Here is an 18544-nt window from a genome sequence, read left to right on the forward strand (position 1 = left end):
AAACAACTTTTTCAACAAATTTATTTTTCTGTGGATAAATGATTTTTTTTTTTTTTTTGCAGAAAAAATTTCGCAATCCATACCGTACCGCCCAAATTGGGCAAAATTTTTCATCCAAATTCGAAATTTGACTTTCACCAAAATAGGCTGAATTTATACTCAAAATTCATGGAAATGACCACCCAGACACAATGGCAAGGTCAGATCTAGTCTAGGACGCCTCCAAAAGATGCTACTCCTCAGATCTTCCTCTTAATGTTGCAATAATGCCTCTCAAGGATGAATCAATGACACTCTAATGGCTTTGATACCATGTGAGATTGTGCCAAGATTAAGAGCTCAATGAAATGTACAAAATAGAGATACAAAATATAGGACAAGAATAAACTGCATTCTCATCAATAGATTAAAAAAATAGTTGTACATACAATGAATATGAGCCTGCATATATAGGCAAGGCTATATGGATATGTGAGCACACAAACATGACATGTGGCTCAATAAGAAACAAGGGTAGGTAGGAAATAGGTGTGGTAGGTAGGAGAAACAAGAAAATATTCCACATGATGAGGTGGATCACCCACTAAAGGTGGAATTATCACTCCACAATAAGTGGATATGATAGAGTAGTAACAAGATCACACCATAAAAGGTGGAAATTCTCCTACACACACTATCCCAATGTGGCACAAACACCCAAGTGTCTCATACCCAAACTACTATGAAATGCATTTCCTAAGTAAACTTAAGTAAGGTGTAATAATATCCAAGATGAATAATTATTTACACCAACAATAACAATAATGAGATAGCTACCCCTGTGGTAAAGATATAGGCTCCTCTGTGGTGGATTCTGGGGTTGGAGAAGTTGTGGTGAAGGCAAAAATGGAAGGAAAAATCAGTGTTTTCAATTGGGTGGTTGTCGAGATCTTTGGTTTGAAAACCAGGATCAATAACCTTTTAGTGGGATAGAATACCTTGAACTCTCCCTCCTCAAACAACACGAACAACCTACTTGAGCTCAGTCAAAAACTGGTGATAGGTGTTAAAGCCATGAAGAAAAAATAATGAACCTGGAGGTGGCTATGGATAGAGTCAATGAGAAGCTAAGAGTTGTCATTGTAGTGAGTAGAACTGCCATGACCAATAGCACGAAGGGCCTTCAAAGGCAAAATGAAAATTTTTAATCTCTTAGTGTTTCCCCTTCGGCCACTCATGCTTCCCCCTCAATTTTGGTTTGTGGCAAAGGCAAGGTAAAGGAGCCCATCCTAGATGGAAGACTCAAACCAATCAAGGACCTTCAACTCGCACTCGCAGCAGAGATAAAGGTAAGTAGGTCAAAGCCAGTGATATGGAGGAGCTAACTAATATCAATAGGGCCTTTATTGATAAAAATGTTAAAACTGTTCAAATCTTGAACAAAATTGTTTATTTTATGGGGTGTTAGACCATTTTTTCTATTGTTTTCATTGCTACTAGCCCGTTGTGACTTCGCTTCTAATTTGTCTTTAATGACTATCTCTTTTATATGAATTTTGGATCCCTGTAAAACTTATTTTACGCTAATCAAAAACAATAATAAGATAGCTTGAATATATTTTTATTCATCTTATCATAACAAAACATGTAGATATCTGAAGTGTCTAACTTCTAATCAAAGTATCAATATCTACTATACAATCATATTTAATCATTAGCTTGCAATTAATGACTCTACACATATCCTCTTTGATTTTTAATATTATCTAATGCTAAAAGCTTTTTTATGAAAGTCTAAACCAAAACTACTATTATCCAAATATTGTTTTTCTACTAATGTATGCCAAACAGTGATGAATGATTATCACGACAATAGATTTATATTTCGAAATCTATCCAGGTTATCGGTCTTGTTTCCGTGGTCTTTTGGCTTCACTACAAGGCTAAATGATCACTAATTGATATAAGAAATGAGGTTGTCAGTATGTAACATGTATTTAAATTAATGGAAAACCATGACTCCTAGATAGTTTGTGAGTATAGCATTGTATTTTCTTCCATATCAAATTTCCATTAGTTTATAAATACCAAATCAAGTAGCCAGTATAGCATGCACAAAAAGGACTTGAAGAGAGTTTAGTTTCATGCTATCAGATAGGTCCTGCGATCTGTTCTACCACGTACTCTCAGTACGTATTGAGAGAGAATCTAAAACGAAATCCGAGATCATGCAATTCATTTTAGAATAGAAATCACAGTGGGATGCATTAATGTTTAAGTTATGCATAAATTATGATGTATGAAAGTAATTTATTCATTGGTACATTTTAAGAGCTGGATAGCCATTCTCCTTTCCCAAAGCTTACGTCTTTCTTTCTTGTGATCTTTTTTAATTCTATTTTTTCTTATCTTCAATAAACTTCCACTCCACTTCGCAATTAAACAAAGCATTCAACTGTTTTTTCTCACGCGCATAAAAAATAGACTCTTAAAGTTAAGATCTTTAAATAATGCAGAAATTCATTGCATGAATAGATAGTGGTTTTAAATATTTTTTTAAGTAATAATTTTTAAATCAAACTTTTTTTTAACATAGCAGCTAAAAATATTTGGTTATGAAAACAATGTTCACAGTCTTGAACAAGATATCATAATCATAATCACACACAATAAATATAGTGAATAGTTCAAAGCCAACACATAACTATAGTTTAAACATATAAGTCATTATGTATACATTTCTTAATACATAGTCAAACACTATGACGTGAATACAAAATAATATCTATTAAATATGTTGATGGCAATTATACAAAACATCATCAATAAACTAATTACTATTGATTTACTTTGAAAAATTGAATCAACATTGACAATTTCCTTTATAAAAGTGTGGCACGGCTTTGTACTTTTACCCTGAAGCCAACACATTACTATAGTTTAAATATATAAGTCATTATGTATACATCCCATGTAAATACAAACTATTATTTATTAAATATGTTGATGGCAATTATACAAAACATCATCAATATATTTTATTTTTATTGAAAGTAGGTCATCAACACTAAAATATAAGGTTGATTATCTTATCAAGGAAATAAAAAAAATAAAAAAATTGATCTTTCAACAACTCTTACTCTTATAAATGACTTTTTTTGAAATCTAAAAATACTCTTTTATAGATCTATGAGTGAATTTCCCAAAATATATATCTTGTAATACTTTAATTAGTTTTTATATTTTATATTTTATTTTTATTGAAAGTAGGCCATCAACACTAAAATATAAGGTTAATAATGTATAATGTTAGTATCAAAGAAAATCCAAATAGGCATACAAGGCGCATAGGCATGGGACGTTACACATTTTCATAATATTTATTTAAGGATTCATAATATCTCTTAACATAAATGTACATCAAACTTGGTAAAAGAGCTAATAAGTAGTATTCACACAACCAAAAACTCATCATGGGACCCTTATTTCTAACATATTATTTTAATAGAGATGGTTTGGTAATCTTGGTGTGGAGATTGCATGTAATTCTATAGCCTTCTTTAATACCATTCCAAAGGTGTCACTCATGTCTATTAACTCATAATTCATCCCTCTTGGAAGGCTCCAATTAAATGAATGGATTAAAGAAGCAATAGTAAAATGAAGCATTTGATGAGCCAGAGGAAGTCCTAAGCATATTCTTCTTCCAGCTCCAAATGGTATCAACTCAAAATCTTGTCCCTTATATGTCATTTTACTATTCTCACCACTGAAAAACCTCTCTGGCATAAATTTTAAAGGTTCCTTCCAAATCTTAGGATCTCTTCCAATTGCCCACACATTTACAATCACCATGGTATGCTTGGGTATCATATACCCAGCCACCTCACATGAGTTATCTGCTCTATGAGGTAGTGCCAAAGGTAGTGTAGGGTGTAGTCGTAAAACTTCTTTCACTATAGCATGGAGATAAGGTAGATGATCTATGTCAGATTCTTCCACTCTTCGATTCAAACCAATTATCTCTTCTAATTCTTCTTGTGCTTGTTTCATTACATGAGGATTAGCAATGAGTTCCACCATAGCCCATTCTACTGTTGTAGTAGTGGTATCACTACCAGTAGTCAAAAGTTCCTACATGATCATAAAGAAATCACTTGTCAACAATGCAATTCATAATTGTTTTGAAAATGAAGCATAGGAGTTGAAGAAGGTGTTGAACAACTATCCAATTCATAAAACTTTAAAAAAGTCTCAATTATTAACTGAAAACTTATATGGTCTAGACATAAATATGATTAAATCTTTCATTTTTATTTTATTATGATCTAAGAATAGAGAAAAACCCTATTTAAATATGCGGTTGTTTAGGTGCACTTTATTTATATATCGAATAATTCAACTTTAAATAGTCACTAACAATTTTACACTTTGAAACAAAATACTAAATAATTATCTTATGTTTACTATATGTCCAAGATAGCCAATAGTACTCATTTAAACTATTTCTATATATTTAGATTGAATATTCTTGAATTTGATCATATAAGCTTTTTTCTTCATCACTGTTTTGGATAACCATTAGATTAAACAAGTTTATTTACATAATCTAATAAGACTATAGAATGTGATCCAAAATATTTATGTAAAAAAGAGTTTTGTAGTAACAAAGAATCAAATCATTTGATATAGGAAAACATCTCCACTTACAGTAATTAAAGCTCTGATATTCTCTAGAGTGAAATCATGGGCAGTCGAATCGAGCAGAATGTCCAGAAAGTCCTTTTCCTTGGGAAGACCCACGCCTTTTCTCCTCGCCGCCAGCCGATCTTGTATGAATACATCCAAGTAGTTGTTTAGTCGCTTAAATACGACGCCCAGATCACGGCTCACACCCTGAGGATCAAGGAATCTCAGAAACGGATAAAAGTCGGCCAGGTTAGGTTTTCCGGCCAACCTCAACGATTCATTAAAAGCGTTCCTCAATTCCACAGAGTCTGGATTGGTGGGATCGAACAAGTTCTTACTGAAGATGATGTTGCTCATGAGATTGAGACCCTCGTAGAACACCAGATGTTTAATGTTCAGAGTCTTTCCTCTCTTCTCGAAGACCATTCGAATTGTCTGAGAGACTTGATCTCTTCTGAGATGTTGCAGCGCTTGGAGTCTTGTGGGAGTGAAGAGCTCTGTGGTAGCAATGCGCCTCATCTTCCGCCAGTAATCTCCATACTGAGCAAACACTATTGATGATTCGTGGTGAGAATTAACCTTTGCTGCTTCTATCAGAGTCCGGCCTGCAAAGTTTTGGTCGTGGGTTTTGAAGACCTCCTTTGCCATTTCAGGGGAGGAAACCACCACAGCAGTTTTCATGCCAAGAGAAAGAGTCATGAGCGGGCCGTATTGCTGAGAAAGAGCCCACAGAGATTCATTCGGTTTTTTCCCTAGTTGAAGAAGGTTTCCTACAATAGGCCAGGCAGGAGGTCCAGGAGGAAGATTTGCCTTGCTCTTATTCTTTCTTTTTACCGTTAAATGTAATAAGAAACATGTCAGCACACTGCTTACCAGTGCAGAAAGCCAAATCACCCATTGCATTTCCATTGAATGGATTTCAGATCTTCTCGGAAGGCAATGACTTGGTTTACTAATATGGATTTCAGATCTGCTCGGAATCTGTCAAATGACGTCATTCTCCCTCCTAAAAATCATTTTCCTCGAATGATCTCGATGATAACATGCACAGCGTTCATGAAATCTGGCAAAAATGTCCTTCCCTGGCATGAAACGCATATTTTGGTAACGGCCATTGTCATTTTGTGTATAAAACGAATAATGGCTATGCATTTGAATTGTCATAAACAACATTATTCGATATACTCTAGAAATTGATAAATTGAGGCAGTATTTAGTATTCATTTCAGTAGTCAATGATATAGAAATTGATAAATGGGTGGTGATATTTTAAATTGTGATATTGCTATAAGAATTCAATTATATAATTTTTGAGTCAAACTCATTGACTCATATTTCATGAGTAGTGGTTCACAGGAACCCATCTCTCATCAGAATGAATGGAACACTTAGCACTCATTGCATCTAGGTAATGCTCACAAAGGTGAAGCATTAGGCCTTCTTGAGAGGTCATACATCCTAGTGCTACTCCAACTCAAGCACACTTAACCATGAAGTTTCCGTTAACATTAAATCCACTTAGCTTGCTACCCCATTTGCAAGACCTTCGACAAGTATTGTGGCTTATGAACCATTCATTATAGAGCCCCTTTAGCTCATCAATGTTAAGTAGGAGATATTTTCCACAGTAAGTCAAGTTGTGATATTACTATCAAGATTTAACTGTGTAGATTTTGAGTCAAATTCATTGACCCAAGTTTAATGGGTAGTGGTTTGCAAGAACCAATCTCTCATGAGAATGAATGGAACAACTAGCTCACTCATTCCATCTAGGTGATGCTCATAGAGGTGAAGTATTGGGCCTTCATAAGGCACAATACTTGTTTAAGGTTATGCAAATAGGGTAGCAAACTAAGTTGGCTTAACATTGGAGGAACCTACATGGTTAAGTGTGCTTGAGTTGGAGTAATATTGGGATGGGTGACCTCCTAGGAAGGCCCAATGCTTCACCTAGATGTAATGAGTCTATGTGTTCCATTTATTCTCATGAGAGATGGGTTCTTTTGAACCACTACTCATGAAACATGAGTCAATGAGTTTGACTCAAAAAATACACAGTTGAATCCTCATAGGAATATTACAATTTGACTTGTTGTAAAAAATATCTCCCAGTTACCAATTGATGAGCTAAATGGGTTCTATAATGAATGGTTCATAAGGAACAACCCTTGCTGAAGGTTTTGCAAATGAGGTAGCAAGCTAAGTGGGCTTAATGTAGGAAACTCCATGGTTAAGCATGCAGGAGTTATAGTACTGGGATGGGTGACATCCCAAGAACGCCTAATGCTTCACCTTTATGAGAATCACCTAGATGCATGAGTGCTAAGTATTCCATGCATTCACATGAGAGATGGGTTATTGTGAACCACTACTCATGAAACATGGGTCAATGAATTTGACTCAAAAACTACATTGTTGAATCTCAATAGCAATATCATATAGAAATGACATTAATATTTAATATTTTTTGACTATAAAATGATGGCAAAATTTAACAAATATTCTAATTGCAATACAATACTAAAAGGTTATAATGTTTTTAATAAAAGTAAGTGAGTTTTTGACAGGTCCCCAATCCTAGTACAAATCATAAGGGTTACCAAAGGAGTAATCAAAAGAAATAGAGGAGGAACAACACAAAAAGAAATCAATAGACAACAAAGTAGAAACAAAATGAAAAACTCCATAGAGCAGGTCAAAACAACAAAATAGACCTTCATTGAAAATCAAAGTTAGGACCCCTTTGTGGTCCCAACAGAACAATCTGCATATTCGGAATAATATGACACTCTTTTTCTTGTGGTGAATAATAGTCTAAGAATAATGATATTTGCCATGACAACACAACAGATCAAGGGCCAAAGACCCATCGGAAGTAGGAGACAAATCAACCAAACAAGATACCAAATTTGGAGAGGGAACCCTATAGTCTAGAGACAGTGAGTCATAAACCATAGAGGGGTTAATGATAAAACTTGAGAGACCCACAAGAGTCACAAGAGGAGCCACATCAATAGGAATAAGGGTCTATGCCATTGAACAAGATAACCTTGCAGGAGAAGGAAGCACCAAATCCATTAAAGACTCCAACCAATAATCAAAAGCAACAAGAAAGGCTATGAGATTATAGTAGTCAACAACATTTCACCAAATGGGGCAGGAATGCGGATGAGAGCCACATGGAAAAGAAGAAGGCAAATGACCGATATAAAAATATATACACTGAAAAGGTATCCCTTTATAGTCCAAAATATGATGTCACAACTACCCTCACACCATCAGGGAGATCTCGATAAGTGTTGGCTTCAAAAAGTCCAAATTCACCAAACTTTGAGCATAGGAAGTGTGGGAGAAATAGATTATATTAAGGTCCACCTTGAGGAAATGACCCAAAGTATTACCAATAGCTTCATAGGCAGAGTTGCACTAGAAATGGAGAGGGAAGTAGGGCAGCCTTCCCCAAATAGAGGAAACAACAATAGATAAAAGGTTATGTTGGTAGTATGTATTTTCATTAAAATTTCTTGTGGTTTATAGTTGTTATGATTCCCTAATTTTTTCTCATTCATGAGGCTTTATAATTCTAGTGTAGGCTATAGAAATTTGGAACAAGGATTAATTGTTTGTTCAATAATCTTGTATTTTTCATAAGCATTTCAATTCAATTTTCTTTATTTCTACTATGAGTGCAGGGAGCATGTGTTTTATCCATTCCAAATCTATTTGGCAAATTCATAAACCTAGTTTTTGATATTTTGCTAATTAATCTCAAAATTGATGATTATTAGATAATTCCAAAAGATTGAAATTGATCTTTGGTAGTGATTATTTTCTATTATATTCAAGGTTTATATAGTGATGGTGGTGAGCCTTAACTATAAAGGATATAAAGTGAAAAAGAACAAAAAGATGAATTATCAAGGTTTTGTCGATGTTTTTGTTGAAGAGGATGAAAAAGTGAAGAAGTATACATTTGACTATAATTGGGAAGATTTTCCTACATTGTGATCGATAGCGAGTCTATATATTGTGATGTACTGCACTTTGGAAGGTAGATTGAAAATTGTCCATGGCTACCATTTTCCTTTTCTAAAATATCTTTGTCATGGTAAATTTTTTATTTTGATAATCATTTGACAACCCGAAAGATATAGATATTCACTAGAAAGGTTTGGTTATTATTCAAGTTGTATTTTTGCTTTGATTGCTAACACTAATGAGCCTAGGACTGTTAGAGAGGCAATGGGAATACATGATGTAGAATCTTGGATGGAAGCCATGAATGAAGAGATGGTTGTATTGAAGAAGAATGCCACATGAGATCTAGTACCTTTTCTTGAATGGCTATATTGAAGATGAATGCTACATGGGATCTAGACTTACAATGTTACAGCCATTGTGAAAAAAGACTTACAATGTTGCAATCATTTTGAATAAACAGATTAAATCCTAATATCATTTTTGTATATTATTATCATTAAAAAGTTATTAATTAATGATATAATTTCTATATAATATTACAATAAAAAGATTAATTTAACAATTTTTTTATATTTGTACTCATACTTATCTTATATACTAAAATTAAAAATAAATAAATAAAATAATAATAATTTTAATATCTGTACCTACTAATATTTAAATTTGTTTATAGAACTTACAGAAGTTTGAAGAGGCATTGACATAACAGAATATAGACCATTAATGCACAGCTAATTAATGCATTCTTTGCGAAACGAATTACATCTTATATAGTTCAGTCTCCTTTGTGTGCTCCGCACAATTTTGTTTATTTATTTCTGTATTCAACCTTTATCGCATTAATTATTTGTTAATTTTTTCTTACATTTTCAAAGTAAACTAAGTTTTTAGTATTGTCTTAATATATTTTGGAAGAATTTTTACTAGTTTTTAGCATTTGAGATCTACAGTTCAAATATCTACAAACAAAAGTTGGTTCAGATGTCTTCTGCAACAAACCTGTTATGATCATTTTCCTTAATTTTTTGGTCAATTTGAAGCAGGTTTAAGTAATTATTAATAGCTTTTAGCTACTCTAATTTTATGTTTCGAATCTCTTCATGCACTTGTCTGAAAAGGCAAATTCTATGACAAAAATCACAGTACGATTTTTTCTGTAGAATTTAGTTTTTGTGTTCTCTTTTCCTTTCTTCTGTTAAATTACTAAGATAAGGAGTCTGTTAGTTTTTATTGTTGAAAATATTCAGGACTAACCAAGTTACTGAGAGGGGAGGGGTGAATCAGTAACGCTTAAAACTTTTAATTCATTTCTGCACTTGCATATATTAAACCATTCATTCATTTAATCTACTGCATGCATGAAAATATAATCATTCACAACACATAACACAAAGATTTGGTGACCCAGAAACCTTCCAAATAGAAAGTAAAACTAGGGTGGGGATGGTACCCACAAAACTTTGGTACTGCAGTAAAAGTTGGCCGGTTAAGGCTTACAATGATCACTTCTGATGATCTGCCCTGTTAGAAGCAAATTTGGACTGCTAGGTCCACCTTGTTAGAGGATTTACAAACATACAATGAAGTATGCACTCGGTTAAGAGATTTACAAAAGACTATTAAGTCTACCCGGTAAAAGGATTTACAAACTGATTCAACTGTTAGGATGAAACAGTAGATCTTGACTTACAACTTTATTGCTGATAAGATCCTTTGAGTATTGATCTCCTTCTGAGATAGATATGTCGATTCTGCTCCTTTACTGACTCTGCGAAAATGTTCTGGTCTGCTGCCTTAATGCAGTTTTTGCTCTGCTCTTTCTAATTTCGCATATACATACATCTTACATACATACTACAGATGGTATAATACATTACATATATATACCGTCCATAATTACATTTACATTTCATAAAGTCGGCCTCATACAAATTAATAACATAAACTCATTCTTAAGTCGGCCTTACATAGGTGAACAAAATATTACTGAGTCGGTAGATACTCGGTTCCTCAAGCTGGCTCGGTGATCTTCTGATACACGGCGTCCACTACAGTACTCGGCATCGTCATGCTCTCGGTAAGAGTAGAAGCTCGGTCCATACTAGTCCCGAAGTGTAGCTTGGAACTCGGTAGCTGTGGTGACTCGGTAGATATAGTGTCACTCGGTAACCACTGGTGACTCGGTTTGAACTGATTTCTCGGTAACTGCTGTTTGTCTCATATGCTCGGTGACAGTCTTACTGCTCGGTTTGAACTGTTTAATCGGTGAGCTTTGCTGAATGCTCGGTATAGGCTGTAGACTGAGTGATGAGCTCGGTAACATTCAAAATCGAATAAGTGTTTTCACTAAGTGTATTCACTAATGACAAATATATCATTATTCCAACAATCTCCCCCTTTGGCATTAGTGACAAAAACACTTATGAGACAAAAATGAATCTGTCATGCTGACTTGATTCTTCAAAATTGATACCAATTGTAGATTGTTGTATATACCTGTATATCTCACTGTACATAACTCCCCCATAGAATATACATATGATTCTATACACTTATCTCTATACCAATTGTTATTTACATTCTCCCTTGATCATTCTCCCTTTGTCTCTAATATGTTCCATATTCTCCCCCTTTTTGACAATAATGCCAAAGAATAGATAACTCAAATAGAAATATTAAAGTGTGAGATAAACTCTGAGTGTACTTGTTTGATATGAGCCAAGGTCTTATCCCAATTTTCTTGCAAAATTGTGCAAATAGACAATGCAACTTGAACTTTGGCTGATAGTTCAATTACATGCTCTGCAACTGAAAAACTGTTATCATGGATCAATGTTTTGGAATGTGTAATGTGTTTCTGCATTGTATCCATGTTAGGAAGGATCATATTCTGAATATCTAACAATGTAGACCGGATCCTTGCATCTTCCCTGAGCAATTCTGATTGCTTATCTAATAGGAATCTGATGTTTGAATGGTGAGTTGAGCTTGAGCTGGGGTCAAGCTGCAACTATTGTGCACTTACTTTCAGATCATCATCAATTTTCTTCAGTTGATCTCTGATTCCTTTTGTGAACTCGGTAACATCACATAACTTTGCACAAAATGAAGTTATATTATTAAAAGAATTTTCTAACTTGGCCAAAATAGTGGTCAATTCAACTTGTTTTATTGCTATCTGCTGAGCAATGTGCTCAAGCACCTTGTTATCAAATTTCTTCTCGGTTCTTTCTATCAGTTTCTCTTCTCCTGATGAGTCCTCATTGAATCTGTTCACAGCCTCTTCGAGTTGTAGCAAAATGTGTTGAGAGGGATCAACTTTTATACCTAAGGCATCTGTGAGAATGGTCTTTGCACCGTTTATGATGTTGAATTCCCTGTCTCTCTCACTTCTTAGTTGTTTTTGTTTTGCTTTCTGTTCTAACAACTGGCTAATCAATCTCATTTCATCAATTGATGCAGTATTGAGGTCTATTTGTGGAATGACAATCTCTTTATCCAGATCTATATCATCCTCTATAGCCTTGCCGGTAAGCAGAATTTTTAAAGGTGTCTTTTGTATTACTTCTGTGCTTACTTCTTTATCCTTTGATGTAGTTACAATGGTTGATAAGGTTGGAGTAGCTGTTATAACTGGAATGGGATTTACTAGAGGAAGACTCATGGATGTACCGACTGTTCCCAAAATTGATGTACATGCAGGAGTGCTGATTGGTGTGATCATTTGTGCTAAAGAATGTGTCAAAACTGGAGAGGTTGCAAAACTTACTATACATGCTGCAGGAGAAGTTGTGATCTCGATGACTGAAGAAGTCACTTGTTGCTCGGTAGAGGCAACACTCTGCATCCCGGTAGATAATGACATGCTCTGCAGCTCGGTGGATGAGGTAACTGTTGGGGTCTGGAGCTGAGAGGTGATTGGCAAGGATTGAGCAATAGATGTAGCTACTGTGCTCACAATCCTGCTGGCTGAAGCTGATGATGCAATGCCTTTCTGCGGTGAGTGAGGAAGAGATGCAATGACTTCTGCTGCTACCTGTTCAGGATCATCTTCTTCATCACCTATTATCACCGTGTCTTCTTCATCACCTATTATTACCGTGTCACCTTCTTCCTCAGCTGCTTCTTCTTCTTCCTTCTCCTCTTCATCCTCTTCATCATCTTTATCACCCTCAATTGTTACCGTGGGGTCAGATGGCATTGGCAGATTATATATCCTTTTCCACACAATTGTGGCATTATTTACTATTGCTTCTATCTGCTTGGAGAGAACTAAGAAGGTATGAAACCTAAGTGTCATTTGGTGTTCATTCTCCTTTAATGCCTCTTTTACTTCTTTATATGTCAGGTTCAGTAACAACTGTTTTAAGGTTTGTGCATAAATGTCTTTGACAGTTTGCACTGCTGAAGTCCATCTTGGTCTAATCCTGACTAGAAGCTCATTTGGAATTTGAGAACTGATATCATCTGGGGTATATTTCCATTTACCCATTTTGTTCAGTAAAAGTTCCTCGATTTGCATCTTTTCTGCATCTGATCTGCTTTCATACTTCAGTGCCTTGAAGTTAGACATGCCAGATCCTTGTTCCAACTGTTTCAATTTTTCTTCGAAGGAAGGAGGGGGTTTCCTGAATACAACTTCACTTTCTTTCTGCCCTTTCCTGGTTCTCCTTGTGAACACTGCAGTTTTAAGTTTGGGCTTGGTGATTACTACTTTGCCTTTCTTCTTTGGTGTTTCTGCTTCCTCTTCTGATTCCTCTTTTGTTTCTTCTGTTTCTTTAGCTGCCTTTCTCTTGGTACTGGTGATGGCCTTTGGAAGCTTGATTTCAAGCTCAATTCTGGCTTTGGCCTCATCATAAGTGCCAAATGCAGGGGTGTTGGGAATGGCTGGTTCATTTATCAGGGCTTCTATTATATCCCTTGCTTCATCTATGTTAATTTCATAAGGCAATGGTTTTACCCATGCCACTCGGGGTATGGCTGCCTGGATGTAAACTTTATCACAGTCTACCATGAAACATATATCATCCTTGTAATCTTTTACCAACTTAGGAGGAATCCTGAACCTGTTGTTCATTTTGTCCTTAAATTCTTCAAAATAATTATCCATTACTGTCTCAAAATTCTGACCTATTTCTGCTATAAACTCATTTATTTGATACAAAATTGGAGTATCCTTCCTCCATACTACTGTGCCTTTAGAAGGGAAAAAGTTTTGTACATAGAAAAATATACAAATCAACAAAGAACCGAATTTGCATGGATTATTCTTTGATGTCCTTATACTGTCCATGTTCTTGTTGAATTGTGTTAGTAAAACCTCTGCTAGGTCAAAATCCATGTTCTTCTTTACTACCTTGTAGGCAAGGTCTACTGCCTCACATGCCACACTATTTAGCCTACTGGAACTATACAGCTTATATGCAATGATAATAATACCAAATTTAAGTTCAACATCAGATACATTGTTAATTTTCAATCCTCTGCCATCCCACTCGGCAAGAGTTAACTCCTGCAGTTCATCCCGACCTAGGGTTTTGGTGGATTTTGCTTTGTCTGACATCGGTAAACCTGTGATCCTATAAATCATCTTCTTTGTTATTAAGATAGGTTGATCTAACCATAGTTGCCCATCATGTACACGGCTCAATACATACCTAATCCATTTCACTTGAAAATTTCTTGGTAGGTGTGGGATATGGGTCAAACCTTTGATTTCCAAATGTCTATGCTCGGGTTTTAGGGTTTTGTCAACACATAGCTGACTTAGGGCATTGTCCATTTCTAAAGTCCCTAACTCCTGAATAGTGCATTTGAAATGAGTACGAATGTCATTGATAAGAAGTACCTTGGAAGGAATTCTGGACTGTGCTCCACTTGGGTCGAGTGATTCTGCGATTGCTGGAACGAGTTTGAAGTTCGGCGCTATCCATTTAACTCCTTTCACTAACATATTGGAAGTCTTCTTCGCCTTGCTCCTGCTGGTGGTGCTAGTGGAAGTCATTGCTAAATGGAACGAGTTCTTTTTAGATCCTTCGCTGTAAATTCGTCTTAAATCTCCTTAAGCACTTTGAAAACCTAAGCTCTTCGAATGCTGAATAACGCGGTGAAGAATGAAGTCGATTTTGCCCTTTTTATTAAAATTCTGTCATTAATGCTTGATAAGTGGGTAGGTGAGATGACTTAATGACTTTAGCGATTGCTCAGTAAGACTGACCTAACTCGGTAAGGTCTGCAGTTTTACCATGCTCGGTAACATTCAACTTGGTAAGTGACTTTTCTGTATGTATCGGAAATACTGATTTCATCGATTATGCTTTTGTATTTTGGAACTGCTTATGGTAAGGCTTTGAAAATGCAGTTCCTTATCTTCTTTAACGGATCTAATTTGTAATGGTGGGGTCACCCAATTCTTGAGTGACAGGACCATTGCTTGAATTATCCTGCTCAGTAGATTTAGGAACCCACTGCTGTCTCATCTGTTTCCGAATGTTGTCAGCTTTAGCTTTCTTTTCATCTTCAACCTTCTTTGTGTTCATGCAGTTCTTGGCTATATGTCTGAGTTCAGTGCATGTATAACATCTTATAGTTGTATCTTTCTTCCTTAGATGATGCCTTGTACAATTCATCCCAATGTGTCCATATTCTCCACAATAATGACATCTACACCAGGTATTGTAATCCCAACCAAATATTCTCCACAAGAATGTCTTTGTTCTACATTCTGATGCCTTGTGACCTTGTTTCTTGCATTTGTGACATTTGCCTTCAAATTTTGGTTTCTCCTTGCATTCACTAGCCTTGTGACCATGCTGATTACAGCTGTAGCATTTGCCTTTGAATCTTGTCTTTCCATTGCTCCAACATTTGTTTGATGTGTGACCTGTCTTACCACAGTAATTGCATGTAGGCCTTTGATTTCTTTGGCTACCTTGCTCGGAAGATTCACCTTCTTCATTGTAACCAAGACCAGCTTTACCTTTTTGTTTGTGAAGATTTTGCTCATTTAATTGATCCAAGTCTGTTTGAGATTTCATCATCCTTTCATTTGCTTGCTTTTGAATATCTAGCTCATTTTTCAAACTTTCATTCTGTTCTTTGAGAATTCTGATCTCTTCATTTGCATTGGAGAGTTGCTCGGTGAGATCTTCATGCTGTACAATTTCATTGTTTCTTCCTTCTATTTCATTTTGCATTTTATTCCTTTGTTCCAAGATTTCACAAAATCTTGCAGATTGAATTTCCTGTTCTCTTCTTAGCATCCTTACTTCTTTTTGCAGTAATCCATTTTTTTCTAGGAGTTCTTTGATTGCATTGTTTGCTTCATCTACTTCATTTGAACTGCTTGTAGGAAAGAGATCTTCAATTTTTGTTTCAACATACTCATGATCATTTATTTCTTTTGCTAGTTCCTTTCTTCTTTTTAGGGATTGGGAAAGATGTTCTCTTGCTTCTTTGAGTTGTGCTATGGCCATTTCCAGATCTAGCTTTTCATTCTCAATAGCTTTGTCAAGTCTGAATATCTCCATTGTCTTGATCTTTTCTCAAGCTGTCAAACTTTTACTCTGAGAACCACAAAGCTCTGATACCAATTGTTGAAAATATTCAGGACTAACCAAGTTACTGAGAGGGGAGGGGTGAATCAGTAACGCTTAAAACTTTTAATTCACTTCTGCACTTGCATATATTAAACCATTCATTCATTTAATCTACTGCATGCATGAAAATATAATCATTCACAACACATAACACAAAGATTTGGTGACCCAGAAACCTTCCAAATAGAAAGTAAAACTGGGGTGGGGTTGGTACCCACAAAACTTTGGTACTGCAGTAAAAGTTGGCCGGTTAAGGCTTACAATGATCACTTCTGATGATCTGCCCTGTTAGAAGCAAATTTGGACTGCTAGGTCCACCTTGTTAGAGGATTTACAAACATACAATGAAGTATGCACTCGGTTAAGAGATTTACAAAAGACTATTAAGTCTACCCGGTAAAAGGATTTACAAACTGATTCAACTGTTAGGATGAAACAGTAGATCTTGACTTACAACTTTATTGCTGATAAGATCCTTTGAGTATTGATCTCCTTCTGAGATAGATATGTCGATTCTGCTCCTTTACTGACTCTACGAAAATGTTCTGGTCTGCTGCCTTAATGCAGTTTTTCTCTGCTCTTTCTAATTTCGCATATACATACATCTTACATACATACTACAGATGGTATAATACATTACATATATATACCGTCCATAATTACATTTACATTTCATAAAGTCGTCCTCATACAAATTAATAACATAAACTCATTCTTAAGTCGGCCTTACATAGGTGAACAAAATATTACTGAGTCGGTAGATACTCGGTTCCTCAAGCTGGCTCGGTGATCTTCTGATACACGACGTCCACTACAGTACTCGGCATCGTCATGCTCTCGGTAAGAGTAGAAGCTCGGTCCATACTAGTCCCGAAGTGTAGCTTGGAACTCGGTAGCTGTGGTGACTCGGTAGATATAGTGTCACTCGATAACCACTGGTGACTCGGTTTGAACTGATTTCTCGGTAACTGCTGTTTGTCTCATATGCTTGGTGATAGTCTTACTGCTCGGTTTGAACTGTTTAATCGGTGAGCTTTGCTGAATGCTCGGTATAGGCTGTGGACTGAGTGATGAGCTCAGTAACATTCAAAATCGAATAAGTGTTTTCACTAAGTGTATTCACTAATGACAAATATATCATTATTCCAACAATTTTTTCTGTAGAATTTAGTTTTTGTGTTCTTTTTTCCTTTCTTCTGTTAAATTACTAAGATAAGGAGTGTATTAAATTACTGAGATAAGGAGTCGTGCCTGCTCTAGATTCATTTAAAAATTTCATAAAAGCTTTGATTGCTATTCATGTAAAAGGGAGACAAATGGGTACTGTCTGAGTTGGTAGTGGTCGAGTATTTGTGGTCTTAAAAGAGATGTCACAAGTTTAAATTTCATAAAGGGTAGGATATGTACACAATCTTATGATCCGATCACGAAGTTTGATTTAATTATAATTTTTATTTGAAAGACTATGCAGTTTTTTTCAGTTTTATTTATTTGTTTTTACTTTAAAAGGTATTACAATTGATTTACATTTTAGCTACATTATGACTTACCTTCATTTTGAATATGTTGTAAATGACTTAAATATCACTTACAACATCGAGTTACAGTATGTGCTCAATGCATTTATTCAATCTCTAACATCTGCAGGCCTAACTTGTACAACATTTGTTTAATTATTTCAAGCAATTTGTAAACGATTTCTTAGTTCATACCTTTGTCCATTTATTTCAAGAATCTATAAATCTGTTCTTGAATTTTCCAAAGCAATTTAGAAATGATTTTTTATGTTTTTAACCATATTGATAATCTATCTATTTGAAAACATTAACAATTTATAAATCTGTTCTTTAATTTCCCAAACAATTTATAAATCTGTTTTCTAATTTCCCAAAGAAATTTGTAAATGTTTTTAACCATCTTCATAATCTATCTACTTGAAAACATTACACTCTGAATAGGAACTTGACGTCTCTTGTTTATTTCTATATTCAACCTTTATTGCTACCATAAATCCTAATTAAAGATTCTTTTGGAGTATCTAGATATACGGCAATACTATGTAATTTTAAAATAATGACCAACTATATTATTATTTATTTCTACATGAATAATTGAGCAAAAGGAGTATCTATTAGCAAGTAAAAATCAACATTATCATTAATTAATTGCTATATTCAACCTTGGAGTATATAGATATACGGCTATACCTTTATATATATACAGATGACAATAGACATTGTCAAATATGTTTATATACACAGATCGAACATAATCATGTTCGATATTGTCATATACAT

The 18544-nt window shown here is 35.0% G+C and overlaps 1 protein-coding gene across 1 annotated transcript; it reads right to left on the reverse strand.

Moving 5' to 3' along the window:
- Positions 1–3480: 3480 nt before the first annotated feature.
- On the reverse strand, positions 3481–5577 carry LOC131037706 (probable (S)-N-methylcoclaurine 3'-hydroxylase isozyme 2). Its single transcript, XM_057969890.2, has 2 exons — positions 4690–5577; positions 3481–4113 (listed from the first exon to the last, which is right to left on the reverse strand). The coding sequence occupies exons 1-2, from the start codon at positions 5575–5577 to the stop codon at positions 3481–3483; spliced, it is 1521 nt and encodes a 506-aa protein (XP_057825873.2).
- Between the last annotated feature and the right edge of the window lie 12967 nt (positions 5578–18544).

This window comes from Cryptomeria japonica, chromosome 6 (genome assembly GCF_030272615.1).
Source record: "Cryptomeria japonica chromosome 6, Sugi_1.0, whole genome shotgun sequence".
In the NCBI taxonomy this organism is placed as follows: domain Eukaryota; kingdom Viridiplantae; phylum Streptophyta; class Pinopsida; order Cupressales; family Cupressaceae; genus Cryptomeria; species Cryptomeria japonica.

What these genes read in the sequence shown, in the direction of transcription:
- LOC131037706 (XM_057969890.2), bottom strand. Translation starts at nt 5,577, where the DNA reads ATGGAAATGCAATGGGTGATTTGGCTTTCTGCACTGGTAAGCAGTGTG. An exon ending in ATATCAGAGCTTTAATTACT is followed by an intron (nt 4,114 to 4,689) that starts GTAAGTGGAGAT and finishes ATGATCATGTAG; the next exon opens with GAACTTTTGACTACTGGTAG.